This window comes from Colobus angolensis, unplaced genomic scaffold (genome assembly GCF_000951035.1).
Source record: "Colobus angolensis palliatus isolate OR3802 unplaced genomic scaffold, Cang.pa_1.0 Scaffold101, whole genome shotgun sequence".
NCBI lineage: Eukaryota > Metazoa > Chordata > Mammalia > Primates > Cercopithecidae > Colobus > Colobus angolensis.
In genome coordinates, this window is record NW_012111031.1 from 2,728,669 (window position 1) to 2,745,154 (window position 16,486).

At 38.6% G+C, this 16,486-nt stretch overlaps 1 protein-coding gene across 1 annotated transcript in view; it reads right to left on the reverse strand.

The window, feature by feature from the left end:
- The window catches only part of SETDB2 (SET domain, bifurcated 2), a 51,100-nt gene that overhangs the window by 2,581 nt on the left and 32,033 nt on the right, over window positions 1–16,486 (reverse strand). The window contains exons 7-13 of the mRNA XM_011940523.1: window positions 12,864–13,424; window positions 9,567–9,683; window positions 8,778–8,947; window positions 6,921–7,146; window positions 6,317–6,416; window positions 4,180–4,273; window positions 1,231–1,609 (exon numbers count right to left, since the gene is read on the reverse strand). Coding sequence (XP_011795913.1) covers window positions 1,231–1,609; window positions 4,180–4,273; window positions 6,317–6,416; window positions 6,921–7,146; window positions 8,778–8,947; window positions 9,567–9,683; window positions 12,864–13,424 — 1,647 coding nt within the window. The remainder of the gene's footprint in view (window positions 1–1,230; window positions 1,610–4,179; window positions 4,274–6,316; window positions 6,417–6,920; window positions 7,147–8,777; window positions 8,948–9,566; window positions 9,684–12,863; window positions 13,425–16,486) is intronic.

Consider the following 16,486-nt stretch of genomic DNA (forward strand, 5'->3'; position numbering starts at 1 on the left):
GGGGGGCGGGAGAAATAAGGCCAGGTGCGGTGGCTCACACCTGTAATCTCAGCACTTTGGGAGGCCAAGGCGGGCAGATCACTTGGGGTCAGGAGTTTGAGACCAGCCTGGCCAACATGGTGAAACTGTATCTCTCCTAAAAATACAAAAGTTAGTCAGGCATAGTGGTGCACACCTGTAATCTCAGCTACTCAGGAGGCGGATGGGGAGAATCGCTTGAACCCAGGAGGCAGCGATCGCAGTGAGCCGAGATCGTACCACCGCACTCCAGCCTGGCGAAAGAGCAAGACTCAGTTTCAAAAAAAAAAAGAATAAAAATGATGACCTAAAGAGAGAAGGTGGAGTGGGGGCATGGGAAGGGGAGCACAGTATTTCTCAAGGTATGGCTTTTTTTTTTTAACTAAAAGTTTTCACAAAGTAAGTTTAACATGAAGATGTACAGAACCTAATGTTTACTTCACTGTAACAAACAAGCCTTTTGGAGAGGAGATATTGTAAGCAACGAGTTTTGCTGCTGAAGACAGCCATTATGTACCTTCGTTTCAAGGCTTCTAAAAAGATGATACCATTTCCTCATATTAGCACTATTCCAGTATTGCTCTGTTGCCCACTAGCTGCCAGCTCCGCACATTCATCATGGGATTCATTAATGCCTGTAATCTCAGCTACTCAGGAGGCTAAGGCATGAGAATCACTTGAACCCCAGAAGTGGAGGTTGCAGTGAGCCAAGATTGTGCCACTGGTGACAAAGTTAGAGTCCATTTCAAAACAAACCAACCAACCCCAAAAAAACAGTATATTGTGGCAATCTTTCCATATTAATACACCATTAAATCCCTGCAGTATTCTTTGGACATATCTGCCAACATTTAATTTCACTGATAACTTCCTATCCATACATTTTTTTCAACTCAGGTAAATGAGCTTATTTAAATTTGATATATTTAAATACTTTTCTTATACACCATTTCTTACAGTTTTTAAAAAGCAAATGTTTACTATGTGCTGGCACTGTTCTAAGCACTTTATTTTAATTCATTAGATTCTCATAACATCCTGAGACAGTTATCATTTGTCCCCACATTACAGAGGTAGAAAATGATGTATCAGAGGTCAAGTAAAACATTCAACAGTATAGAAGTGGAGGACTGGAATTCTAACCAGATGGTCTGACTTTAGAGTCTGTTTATCTTATTTTCCTCATAATTATGTTAAGTAGCATAGAAAAACAGTTGTTCAGAAATAGGAATCTCAGCCCTTATACTCACATTAAGGAAGCGGCCAACATTTCCTTCTTTTGTGGCATCCAATAAAAACACATTCCCTTTGTTGAACTTTGTTAGAGAATCAGATGAAGTATTCTTCGTTTCACTTAGCAACTCTTCATCACAAAAGACCTGCTGTTTTTGACATGCTGTAGATCGTCCCTCTTGGGGTTTCTGTATTTGAACCTCAATTGCCTTTTTAATATTCTGATTATCCAATGTGGTCACCTGGTTACATCTGCTCCTTGGTGGAGTTTCTTCTCTACATTTAGTTATATCTATCACATCTGATTCAGTCAGCAGATTATCTTCAAAATCATCAACATGGTTTGAACTTGAGTCCCCTAATAGATATTTTGGAAGGAAACATCAGGAAATATACTTGCTGAGCAATAGTGTTGAAATTAACAACACTAATTAGACGCTAGGTGCTTTAATTATCAATCCTTACAATGTGTTAGGCAGGTAGTATTAATTATATAAAGGAAACCTTGAGTCTCTGAGAGATTAAGAAATTCATCTGACCCACAATAATGAGAACTGGGGTAACAAACCCAGAAATGTTTGAATCCCAAAGTCTGCCTTCTCTATACTACGTAAAAATGCCTTTTTATGAATCTACATCTTGTTTCTTCATTACGATATTTAATCTCTACTCTTAATAAACTGACTTTCTTCTCTTTAATTCTGGAATCTGCACTTAAGTATATTCTAAACAAATGTAACAGAGTGGGTGTTTTGGAGGCACTCTAGGCCTTTACACTGCCAATAAAAGGCCTAACCCTGACAGAGTCACCTTCCACAAGTCCCAGCAGTGACAACTGTATTGCTGGGGGTTTTGCACATATTAGTGTTTGGTGTTTTACTAGATGACCATTCAATAATTACACTTTTGTAAACAATAATCCTTTAAAAGCAGATGTACTGCTTAATCGTTTTTCTTATCCAATAAGGAAAATAGTTTTTTGAAAGTATTCAAAAGTATGAATATAGCTGGGCTTGGTGGCTCACGCCTGTAATCCCAGCACTTTGGGAGGCCAAGGCAGGAGGATGCTTGAGGCCAAGAATTCAAGACCAGCCTGGGCAACAAAGTGAGACCCCATCTCTACAAAAAAATTAAAAAAAAAAAGAAATTAGCCAACAAGGGGGTGTGTGATTGTAGTTCTGGTTGCTCAGGAGACTGAGGTGGGAGGACTGTTTTATGAGTCCAGGAACTGGAAGGTACAGGGAGCTATGATCCCACCACTGCACTCCAGTTTGGGTGACAGAACGAGTCGCTGTCTCTCTTAAAAAAAAAAAAAAAAGGTATGAATGCATGTCAGATGGAGTAAGTATAAATTACTTATTTTAAAAGAGCCACAAAGCTACTTGGACCACCTAATTCAATGGCACAAAGATATTATACCTGTTTAAAATTAAGGCTCTTAATTTAATCATCACTGTTGTTGTTGGCTGCTGTTCCTACATGTACTCATATTTTAATCATGGATTACATGTAAGCCATAATGCAACTCTGGATTTTTTTATACAAAAAGTACGTAGCTTTTGACTTTTGGAGTACCCACTATATATACTGTAGTACTCAATGAAAAGGGCAAAAGAACCAAAAGCAACGGTATGCATTGTGGTTCACATGCGTGATAAAATAAATATAATACACAAAATCCCCTTTCTCGATAAACCTTTTCTATCAAGGAACTGCCATGTCTCCTCCAATCTCCATCCTTTAATATTAGGTGGAGAGCTGGGGTTGCAGGGGAGAAGAGGCAGCAGTGGCTCACCAATTCTTCACAAATGGACATGTCTCAGCAATGTCGCCTTGTGAAGGACACAGTGAAATGCAAAAGTACCAAAAATAAGGTTTGTTCAGTTGTAATATTAACTACGGCAAGGACTAGTAACTCTGAAACACAAGGACTCAGGGTGGCAATATTTTAGCCTTTTGCCAGAGTCATGCTGAGTATGCTCTGTGGCAGTATTGGCTAGGCAACTGCAGGAGAGTGATGTGTGTTTATTTTTAAAGCCATCTACAAAGAGTTTGAAAGTGGCTGCTTTGCACAATGGTTCCAAAGCCATGGACAACACCTGTACACCACAGAGGGTCAGAGTTGTCCAGCTCACCCCTCTTGCCATGCATCAAGTCACTACTGGCAATTAGACCAGAGGCCAGCGAAGTTCTTCTGTAGAAGGCAAAATAGCAAATGTTTTAGGCTTTGCTGGCCATGTGGTCTCTATTGTGATTATTCAACTCTTGTTGTAATGTTGAAGCAGACAATGTGTAATGCAAACTGGCTGTATTCCAATAAAACTTACATTTTATTTTTTTTTGGGACAGGGTCTTGCTCTATTGCCCAGGCTGCAGTGCAGTGGCACAATCCTAGTTCACTGTAACCTCAAACTACTGACCTCAACAATCCTCCCACCTCAGCCCCCTGAGTAGCTAAGACCACAGGTGTGCACCACCACACCTGGCTATTTTTTTGTTGTTGTTGAGACAAGATCTTGCTACACTGCCCAGACTCTTGGCCTCAAGCAGCCCTCCTCCTGCCTTGGCCTCCCAAAGTGCTGAGATTACAGGCGTGAGCTACTGCACCTGGCCAAAACTTTATTTCTGGACACTAAAATTGTAATTTCATATAATTTTCAAGTATCAAAATGTTATCACCTTCTGATTTTTTTCAACTATTTAAAAATGTAAAAATCATTCTTAGCTCACATGCCATACTGAACAGGTAGAGGGCCAGATTTGGCCCACAAACAATAGTTTGCTGATGTCTTATGTAGACAAGTTGTAACCTTTCTGACAAATGCAGCATGTTTATTATGGAATCTAAGAAAATGAGCTACAGGTATTGAGCAAGAGACAGAGAAACAGGCAGAAGAGGTAGGCATTCACAGAAGAAACAAAGCCTACTTTGTGCTCCCTTGGTTTTAGAGTTCAGATGCTCTCGGGTTGGTTTAAATCCATCATTATCTTCTGGAGTGACAGACTCCGAGGAAACAAATTCCTTAAAAAAACAAGGAAGATGTCTTTACTTTCCAGGTCAGGCAAAAGTATTTAGCAGTTAGGCCTCTTTCATCAAGTGTCAATCATCATAGGCCATATGTACTAGATTCGTTTTGAAAGCCTCAAAGCTGATATCATAAGGAGTCTTTAGACTAATGGAGCCAAAATGTGTCATCCCCTTTGACTGTGTACTACTTCTAGGTGCTTTATTAAGCCACAGTTATAAAGACTGTCAAGAAATTCTTTGGGAATTAAAATCTTAATGCATCTGTCTGTATCCCTCAATTCTAATCATCCTCAGTACTGAGAAAGTGTTATTACTAGATTACAAATTTGGCTTCAACTGTAAGTTGTGTAAAGATGAAAAACACTCATTGGCTACTCTCTACCTCAAAGAAAGGTTAACGAATTTGATAGTGCTTACGCATTGTAGACACTGCAGTCACTTTAAGTAGTAATGATAACTTTAAAAGAGGGGTATATGCTCAGCACAATGCTTGGCAACCAACTAAGTGTTCAATCCACATTGACCATATTATTATGATGAAAGTTCTCAGTATGTGAATGGCCAACATGTATTGAGCACTTAGTTGGATGCCAAGCATTATGCTAAGCAAGTTGCTGATGTTTATCTCATTTAATCCTCCTAACTCAGAAACATATACTATTATCTTTTTACAGATAAAAGAAATGTATGTATGGAGATACCACCCAGCTAGCAGGCAGCAGAGCTGGAGGTTAAACCTCGGTCTGTGTGACACCATGGCCAATCTTTTCATAATTCTCTGACCCTGAGGTAGCTACTGTACCATTACCAGGCAGAGGGCAAATATTTGCACAACACCTAGAGAAGAGTTTTTACTTTTCATCAACAAGCCCTAAAGTAAGCTACCATTATGTCTCTCTCTGTTCTCTTTTCTCTTTCTCTGCTTCTATGTTTCAGTCTCTGACTAATCTTAGTTCACAATGCAAAGGGTACCCTCAGAGGCTACAATGTAAAATATTGTTTTCTGGATGATTTTTCCTTTCCTAAGATTGCATCTCTTCTTTTTCATACATCTTAAAACCTTCAGCTGGGCACAGTGGCTCATGCCTCTAATCCCAGGAATTTGGGAGGCCAAAGTGGGTGGATCACCTGAGGTCAGGAATTTGAGACCAGCCTGGCCAACATGGTGAAATCTCATCTCTACCAAAAAATACAAAAATCAGCTGGGCGTGGTGGCACACACCTGTAGTCCCAGCTACTCAGGCAGCTGAAGCAGGGGAATCGCTTGAACCCAGGAGGCAGAGGTTGCAGTAGGCTGAGATCGCACCATTGCACTCCAGCCTGGGCAACAAGAGTAAAACTCCATCTCAAAACAAAACAAAAACCTTGTTCTCCTTCACCTAAATTACTCTGTCCTTTTTCTTATATATTACTATTAACTCCTGAACACTTTAGCTTCTCCCACAAATTCTCAGAATGGGATACCTATCGGTCTCAGTGGAGCACACTGTCAGATCATGACCAGCAATCTCCTCATACAGCCAAGCTGGAAACACGCCAACTGCCGTGGATGATACTAAGTAAATAGAACATGGTCCTAGCATTTCCGCAGTCCACCATTCCAAAACAATAAAAGAAATTCTACACACTATAAAGTAACACAAACATTTTGAGCTAAGTAAAGGATAGAAAGGCAATAGTTTATATCTCAGAAGGGCCCCATCAGCTGGGTGTGGTGGCTCACGCTTATAATCCCAGAACTTTGGGAGGCTGAGGCACGACAACTGCTAGAGCTCAGGAGTTAGAGACCAGCCTGGGCAATATAGTGAGACCCCATCTCTACTAAGTAAGAGCCAGGCATGGTGCTGTGCACCTGTAGTCCCAGCTATTTGGGAGACTGAGGGAGGAGGATTACTCGAGCCCAGATTGTGGCTGCAGTGAGTTGTGACTGTGCCACTACACTCCAGCCTGGATGAAAGAGTGAGACTCTGTGTTAAAAAAAAAAAAAAAAAATTAAAAAAGAAAAGAAGGGTCCCATCTACATTTTGTAGTTTTTACCATTTTTTTCCCATTGTGTTGAAAAATGGCTGTCTTGGATTCAGGATCTCCAATAACTGAATGATACCAAATTCCTGAAGTATTATCATATTTCCTTTCCCTAAAAAAGGAAAAAAAAATTATTTTGTATCACTAAATATTCTTTTCATTCTCTTTATTGAAGTATAGATAATATCCATTATTACATAAATATCCTTAATTATTAGAAATTAACCTAAGTAAGAAATATATGTTTACTCCTTTCCCCAGAGAAAGTAAATATAATCATACTTTAAATAATTTTTGAAGTACATTTAAAAAAGGAAGAGAACCTATGAAAACTTTGCAGATAAAATGATAGAAAATTTTAAAAAATAGCAAAACTTATGACATCCATAAAAAAACCTGACTGAAGTCATATAAGGTAAAATTCCAGAACTGGAACACTGAGGATAGTACATTGGCTACATTTTTAAATGTCCTGGATTTCTCAAAGTGTTAGACTTAACAACTTTGAAGCAAAATGATAAATACAAATGAGGAGAAAAGAAAGAAAGAGGGGAAGCAAAATGAACCAACTGATTGATAATTTAGATTTACTCTGGGTTCTCCAGCTGTTACTTACATAGTAAGCTCCTTGGGATTATTACTGAACTTTGGTGAACATTTCTCAGTTTTAGCAGTTCTAGGATGTGTTTCCAATCCTAATGGGAGAACTTCAACTTCACAATCTGAACACGCAACTTCTAATTTCCTCTTTTTTGAAAATATGTTTTTCATAGTATTCTCATCGTTCCCATTTTCATCAATACCATTAGATTTTTCAGTGTTAGCTCTGCTTAGTAATCTTCCTAAAAGGAAAATGTTAAAGAGTTTGAACAACACAGAAGATAATTGCTAACAATAAATAGACATCTCTATTTCTACTCCATGACTAAAGAACCCATACGTTCTACAATGAAGATAAACACATTAACTCATCCTACAAAACTGTTGCTAGACAAAGACCAATGTGATATTTCTTATCTTCCAGTATATGAAAAAACAGGGTATCTAAAAAACCCATCTGTCTGTTTTGGTAAAATACAAAAGAGAAGAGATTTCGCTACAATGATCCAAAACAAAGATATGGATCAGAAAGTACCCTAGAAAATTAGAGATGACCTCTAGTCATAAAATTATAGCTTTTATGTCTAGTTAAAAAGGCTTTATCATCTGAAACTTACAATTTTTAACAAAAGTACCTATTTAAATATGTGGTGATATGTTCCTAGTGTTGTCATATTAAGTTCTGCATAACACTAAAATCTTAAAGTTTATGCATTTTCTTTCAAGGGATCCAATATTATAATTGCCAAGTCCAAATTAATAGCAGGATATTCTTACCCATCATTAGGTCGGAGACATATCTTAGGTATACTTTCTAGCAACAACGATAAAACCAATGATACTTTCTGGACATCGCTTGGCATTTTACAGGTAGCTTTCATCCAACAGTTATTTTGAGAAGTATGAGAGATGAATGTCTAGGCAGGTGTGTAGAATGTGGATCTCTAAGTGCGGAGTGGCAGGGATCCATATGTGTGACTACTCTGAATTCAGATAACTCTGCAAGCTTTTTCTTGCCCTCTCTGATGTGAACCTGACATTTCTTTTCTTCTCTTTTTTAAGCACTTGGTCATGTAAACAGATAAATCTGATTTTTTCAGATGAGTAATTTTCAGAACCTGGTTGTTCTGTTCCCTGCTGCCTAGCTGCTAAAACTAAGTCAAGAACAATTCCTTTAGACTGGCTCTAAAGCCATGTTTCCCAAACTTTCTCACATAAGGATGTGCACAGAAAATAAGGGGTTTTGCCTGACATGCTGGAGGTAAATGTGTAAGACTACCGAAGACTGATGTGTTTGGTCCTGGGGGCTGTGGCCCTAAAGAATCAGTAATTGCATGACTGTAACACACTGCTCGGGAAGTTTTGCTCTGAGGCATGGACAACTCTCTGCAGTCCCCAAAATAAAGTGAGTTGCCTAAAGTCACTGACTGAATTATAACATGCAGATATTATATAATTAACTTGTTAAATTCTAATAACAGCTCAAAACATTGAATAAGAAAGTTTTTGACTGGTAATCTTTACCTTGACTTTACTAGTCATCTAGTTTTTTTACTTTTAAAAAGTTTTCTTCCCTTACCCCAAAGTACCTGTAGCCATGCGGACAAAACAAACGTGCCTTGGACATAACAAGCTCTCACACAAAAACCCAAGTGTCATCTCTGAACCTTTCTTTTCTGGAAGAAAGTACCTCTTAAGCATCTCATCTCTTTAGTGCTCAAGTTCCCGGTTCATCTGCCTTTCTCTGATGTTCCTTTTAGATACTGTTACTCTTTACCTTGTTGTAAGCTCTCAATGGCCCTGGCTAGGAAAATGGATATTCAGAAAAGAGGATCCTACCCTAGAATAATTTTAAAATAAACCTTTGCTTTACCTGAATAAATGCAAACAAACGTCCCTCTGTCAATGTCATCTAGGCAGCGTACACCCCATCCCTTCTGCTCAGTTTTGAACACCTGTAGCCTCACTTGAGGACCATGTTGGACAACTCGGTTTTGACACAACTGTCGATTACATTTGCACAACAGGCTGCATTCATAAATGCTGTCAACAAAATATGCAAAAGAGAAAATGAGACACCTCATAAAGCAAAAAGCAGTTTATTGCCACTTCACTGGCACTGACAACTACTGAGGGAAGCAGGCTAAATGTGAAAGCTCTTAGAGATAGGGTGCCTGGGTTCCCATCACAGCTTCCACATTTACTAGCTGTATTATCTTGGATGAGTTATTTAACTTCTCTTTGCTTTATCTTTGCATTTTTAAAATGGAGATTATATGACAGTACCTCCCTTATAGAGCTGCTTTGTGAAGATAAAGTGAGTCAGTACCTTGAAAGGTTGAAAATTCCCAATTCTCAAATGAGTTCTAGACAGCGTATTTTTAAATGGAGAAATGGCTGCCCAAAGTAGGCTGATCCTACAGGGGTAAGAGCCAGTCTCAAAGCAGATGAGTGTTCGAGTACACTCTGCATGATGTATGTGTGGTCTCTGACTACCATTTCCATGAACAATATACAGGATTTTTATTCCTTAATAATTTAGATTTTTGGTATTGGAACCAAATTAAACCAGATTTAACATCTATATGATTTTAGACCACAATAAAAGGTACCCACCTTCAAAGATATACACACCCTGCAACAAATCCTCAAGGTACCTTACCCAGTAGGAATCTGTCTCTGTAGTCTTTTATATTTATATCCAGTGGTTATTTTGTCACTTGACAAGGGGGAAGTTTTGGCATTCCTTGCTGTCAACTGAAGACATGCACATTTTGTTCTAAAAGGAAGGCAATGGTTGGAGAAAGAATGAAAAAGCACCAAGTTAAGTCAAGAGACTGTCTTGATAAAATGTGTAAATGATGTAATAAAAGATGCAATAGCATTTAGAATAGTTTGGCTCATGAACACTATGAGCTTTTTCCCTACACAGATCTCTTTGAAGGACAATACCTCCCAAAATTTATAAATAATTATAAACTGCACTGCATCTCTATTTGCTCATGAAATACTTAACTATATGAGTTTAGCTTTTCAAAATCAATTCCTTTAATTTCCCTGTTCAGCACAGAAGCTTGTTTGTGAGAATTCTGCTAGTTCTGCTCTTTTACAATGGATAAACTTAAATATGTCAAATTGTAAGGATGTAGTTTTGCAGATGTCTTAAGTTCTCTTTCACTCCAGTGACACAGAAACAGACTGGGGAGATTGACGCTGGGTATCTGGCTACTATTATTGAATCCTTTTTTCATACTGTTGTTGTGAGGCAGGAAGCTTGCAACCATAAAACTTTATGTACTTTCCCCTCTATTCAGATGATTAACTAATTTGATAGGGAACCATAATTTGATACAAAGTAAGGAACGTGGGGACTCTAGCTGTATAACTAGGTAAGTGACTGCTGGTGAGCTGGTTAAAATCTCTGGATCTTAGTTTCCTTTGCTGAACAAGTGACTTTAAGGTCTTTTCCTCTACGATTCTCTTCTGTATTTTCTCTGTAAATTCATACACATCAGAATGGTGGCTGCTTGTTTGCAAGAGAAAAGAACAATGACAACAATCAACAAATTCATTAATTTGGATTCTGTTTACAGATATGAAAATCTGTAATTGTTTTTTCCATGTGATTTTGTGTGCAAAGTTTAAAAAGTACAGAAAAATACAGATAATAAACATCCATATTTTCACTATCCAGAATTAGTTGTCAGCATTTTATCTAGTTATTTTCCCTGTATATATAATTTAAAATATACACACCACATATACACCACATATACATGGTCTTCTTAAAAAAAGTTAAAAAGTAAAGCATTACAGATATAACTAAACTCTCAAGAGATTTAGTGTGGCATCCTTTATGCTTTTATATACACATGTATCCACAAACAATACATTGTGTATTTTTCATTGTAAAAAAATTTACTATAGGTATTATTCTATAACTTGCTTTTTTTTGTTCAGTATAATGTTTTTGAGACCCATCCATGCTATATACAAATCTAGTTAATTCCTTTTAACTTTTCTACAGGATTAGGTATTGCTCACTTCATATACAATTAATAGTTTTTCTTTTCTTTTTGGAGAAGGGGTCTCACTCTGTTGCCCAGGCTGGAGTGCAGTGGCGCAATCTCGGCTCACTGCAGCCTCGACCTCCCTGGACTCAAGTGATCCTCCCACCTCAGACTCTCGAGTAGCTGGGACTACAAGTGTGTCCCACCATGCTGGGCTAACTTTTGTATTTTTGTAGAGATGGGGTTTCGCTAGGCTGCCCAGGCTGGTCTCGAACTCCTGGGCTCAAATAATGTTCCTACCTTAGTTTCCCAAAGAGCTAGGATTACAGGTACGAGCCACTGTGCCCAGCCTCTTGGGACAGTTTAATTATACCTGTTTTAAAATCCCTTTTAATTAGATTCAACATTTATCTCTGATTCCTCAGGTGTGAATTCTCTCTACTTGTCGGGATTCATGCTGCCTTCATGGTCCTAAACATTGTTGTGTGGGTGCTTTAAATGTTTGTTTGAAATCATACCTTCTGTGGGGTTTAGTCCTTTGTGCTGCTCTACGTTGGGTGCCTTCTCCAACGCTTTGGCTCTGACCCTATTGGTTTTACAGCTGTTAACAAGGTCTTCATTAATACAGTTCCAGGCCCTGTGAGATACTGGCCTAGTTCCCAGTCTTGTGCAGGTAGGTACCTGTTTCTATTCCTTTGGAGAGCCAAGTCCCCAGATGAGGTAGTTGGGTTACATTTAGAGGTAATCTTTACAAAACAAAATACATATTTTTAAACAGAATAAAACAGTGCAGTGAGAGGTTTTCTCTATGAGAGGCCTCAAGGAACTGAGCCAAACTGAGGTAACAGTAGATATAGCTCTCATTTTACACTCCAATTAACTGAGAGGATGGTGAAAACTATTATTATGCTATTTAAATTATTTATCATTCTCTTATTCTTTTTTTGCCAAGTATGGGTAGCTAAATTTGCATTAAATGTACATATAATGCAACATCACTCTACATCTGTATTCCTACAAATGTATGTGTACTACATACCCTGAAAATGGTTTTCAAAGTCTTAATATATTAGAACATGTTTTCATTTTTTAATGGGATATTAATACTATACTACGATCAAGAAAACACTAGTTATAAGCATCACATTAGTCAGCAAATGATTTTTAAAAGTAAAATGCAACATATAACCCAATGGTTAAGAACATGGGTTCAAATCCTGTCTCCACAATTTGTTCTATGATCTCTCCAAATTGACTTCTCTGAGGCCTAACTTCCTCATGTATAACACTGAGATATTATCTACCTCATGGGTTTTTGTGAAGATTAAGAGAATGAATGTAAAGTACTTGTCACAGTGTCTGGCACTGTTAAATATCATTTGTTATAATGCTATTGGTGATCTCTTAATGTATTAGAACTAGATTAAAGGAAATATGCATCCTCGGAAGAAGTAACTTTCAAATTACCGTATTTGGCAAATAATTAGAAGCTTTTCTCCCTACTGCTAGTGAGAGCTCATTTTCCCATTGTAGACCTTTTTACTTTTTTCTGGAGACAGGGTCTTGCTTTGTTGTCCAGGCCTCTGATACAGTGTGTGATCACAGCTCACTGCATCCTTGACCTCCTGGGCTCAAGCAGACCTCCTCCTGCAGCCTCCAGAGTAGTTGGACTATAGGTACACACCACCATACCCAGCGAATTTTAAAATTTTTTTTGTAAAGATGGGGTTTTGCCATGTTGCCCAGGCTGGTCTCAAACTCCTGTGCTCAAGCTGGCCTCCCACCTTGGTCTCCCAAAGTGCTGGAATTATATGCGTGGGCCACCATGCCCAGTCTTACTGTAGACTCTCAAACAGGTTTTAGATAGATAAATTAATACATAACAAGACTTCTTAACAAGTGTCCTTACATTCAGAAGATTTTTTGAAATGCTATGTTTTTCTACTCACATGTCTATGCAGCCCTCAGAGCAGTCACAGGAATCAGTAAACATGCTGGAAAAGTTGGTTAGATAATATGTTCGAGGCCACACAGTCTTTCTGTACTTAAACTGTGGGAGCTTTCTACTGTCAATTTCATTACAGAAAGAAATGGGCACTGATTCCACTCCATTGCTAATATCCACATCAGAAACAACTTCTTTTTGCTTTGGGTAATTCCGAGCCAACTGAACATAGGTATTGAAAGAAAAGTTATCTGTAAATAAAAAGTTACACTCTGTCTCAAGCAGGTAACGAAAAACTTCCTCCACGTTTCGTAGACTCCTTCCACAAGGGGTTTTATAACTCACATGGAGTGCTGAAGAATGAGAGTTTGTCTTTGCATGTCGTCTTTGGAAGTGACATTTGATTGGCAGCTGCAGAGGGTTTTCTCCCTTCAAGTTCAGTGGCATTTTCATCAGACAAGCACCAGAGCAGTCATGACTTTGGTAAGATAAATTAAAAGATGAGTCTTTTTCTCTAAAGTCTACAACTTTATCTTCAAGAGAGAGAATTTCCTTATTTTCCGTTCTGTTAAAATAAATCATTCATTAGCATCTCAGATTTATAGTTCAACTCATTTAAAAAAAAACTATAATTATTTCCTATCTTCTTAGACAATATTAAAATAAGCCAGACTCTAAGATACACATTTTAAGATGTTCTGCAGCCATACAAACATTGTTATCTATTTTTAAAACTTTTCTCAGAGATGGGGTCTTGCTATGTTGCCCAGGCTGGAGTGCAGTGGCCATTCACAGGGTGTGATCACAGCACACAGCAGCCTTGAACTCTTGTCCCCAAGTGATCCTCCTGCCTCAGTTTCCCAAATAGCTGGTACAGGCATGCACCAGGTCTGCCTTATACCTGATTTCAGAATACTCCAGGAAGCTGTGATTACAGCTGTAACTTTCTGTTAGGTATTTCATAGCACCTAGCAAATTTAGAGTTGATTTAGAGCATGTAATCAATAAAGCACTGAAGAAGGTTATTTCTTCAGGCATGCTGGGATCAAGCTCTTTACATGCCAAAAACAAAGGCTGGCTGAAAACTTATTAATTCATTAAGAATCCTTTATACTGTTTGCCTTCAACAATAGTACGAACTGAATTCTTTCCATAATATGTGATCTACCTCGCAATCATATTGATACATCTGAAAAAATGGCAAACTGACAGGAGAAAATGGGGCGGTTATCAATCTAAAAAAAATGTCAGCAGGGTGTGATGGCTCACAACTGTAATCCCAGCACTTTGAGAGGTCAAGGCGGAAGGAATGCTTGAGCTCAGGAGCTCAAGATCAGCCTGGGCAACACAGTGAAACCTCATCCCTACAAAAAGTAAACAAAATTAGTCAAGTGTGGTGGTGCATGCCTGTAGTGCCAGCTACTTTGGGGGCTGAGGTGGGAGGACCACTTGGACTTGGGAGGTTGAGGCTACAGTGAACCATGATCACACCATTGCACTCCAGCCTGGGTGACAGAGTGAGATTCTGTCTTAAAAAAAAAAAAAAAAAAAAATCTGTGAAAAGCTTCCATGTGTTTGGAAATCAGGTTTTAAACTTTCACAAATAATCTGAGTTTTGTTTTACATTGTATGTTCTATCTTTAGATGTCTGTTACGTATTATAATACAGGTATTTTAGAGACATGTTGTATTTACTGTATGGTATGGTTTGGCTGTGTTCCTACCCAAATCTCATCTTGAATTCCCACGTGTTGTGGGAGGGACCTGGTGGGAGGTAATTGAATCATGGGGACAGGTCTTTCCTGTGCTGTTCTCGTGATAGTGAATAAGTCTCATGAGATCTGATGGTAACATAAGGGGGAGTTTCCCTGCACAAGCTCTTTGCCTGTCACCATCCATGTTAAGATGTGACTTGTTCTTGCTTGCCTTCTGCCATGAGTGTGAGGCCTCCCCAGCCATGTGGAACAGTAAGTCCATTAAACTTCTTTCTTTTGTAAATTGCCCGGTGTTGGGTATGTCTTTATCAGCAGCGTGAAAACGGACTAATACACTATATAAAGCAGTGCCATCCAAAAAAACTTTCTCCATTGACAGAAATGGTCTATACCTGTGCTGTCCAATATGGTAGCCAGTAGGCATATGTGGCTACTGAGCACTTTTAAATGTAGCTTGCATGACCAAAGAACTGAATTTTTACATTTAATCTAATTTTGATTAATTCAAATTTAAACAGCCACATGTAGCTAGTGGCTACCACACAGGACGTGCAGATATGCAGCTTCCTCATCCTTTCTCCAACTGTAGAGTAATTCTTTGTGTAAGTCCACAATTTAATTACCTAGCCTGCAATAATGGACTTTTTTCCATAACATGTAGTATAGGCTAGACCACAATAGTGGACTAGTTAACTTACACAGTTATCTTTTAGAACATATACAGTAAACTTATACAGTGATCTTTTAATAACTAATGTTATTGTAATAATCTTTAAGATTACTTATGAATTTTATTGTATGAATAACAATTTCATACATGTAAAGATATTGTTGCAGAACATATTCCCAGAAATGGGAGTGCTAGGTTACAAGGCTAATGGATTAGTTATTTCATTAATATTGCCACATTGTTCTCCATTGTGTCAGTTCCTTCAGCAATAAATGAGAATGCCTGTTTTCATAGCGCTTCATCAATCAGATGGGTCTGGAAGCTTTTGGATTTCAGAGTCTAACAGGTGAAAGGATGTACTATAATTTATTTAGAGTTTTTTTTTTTTGAGAGACAGAGTTTCGCTTTATTGCCCAGGCTGGAGTGCAGTGGCATGACCTTGGCTCACTGCAACCTCTGCTTCCCAGGTTCAAGCGATTCTCGTGCCTCAGCCTCCCAAGTAGCTGGGATTACAGGTATGTGTCACCAAGTCCAGCTAATTTTTGTATTTTTAGCAGAGATGGGGTTTTACTATGTTGTTCACGCTGGTCTCAAACTCCTGACCACAAGTGATCCACCCACCTTGGCCTCCCAAAGTGCTGGGATTACAGGTGTGAGCCACCACGCCAGCCCTATAAATCATTTAATGTTGAAAATGTTTGTTTCCAATTTGTCTCTACGTTACTACTTTAATGAACATCCTCATATATAAATCCTTGACGAAATTCCTGATTATTATTTTAAAATACATTCCTTTAAGAGGAATTACTAGGTCAAGTGGAACATACATTTGAAACACTTATTTATAAAATTTCCAAATATAAATATGAGTATACTTTTCTCATAAAAAGAGGCTACGGTCAGGTGCAGTGGCCCATGCCTGCAATCTCAACATTTTGGGAGGCTGAAGTAGAAGGATCGCTTAAGCCCAGGAGTTCAAGACCAGCCTGGTCAACATGGAGAAACCCCATCTCTACTATAAATAGAAAAAAATTAGTGGGACGTGGTGGTGCACACCTGTAGTCCCAGCTACTCAGGAGGCTGAGGTAGGAGGACTGCCTGAGCCTGGGGAGGTCAAGGCTGTAGTGAGCCATGATGACTTTGTCACTCAAGAACTCTGATGGGCCGGGCGTGGTGGCTCAAGCCTGTAATCCCAGCACTTTGGGAGGCCGAGACGGGCGGATCACGAGGTCAGGAGATCGA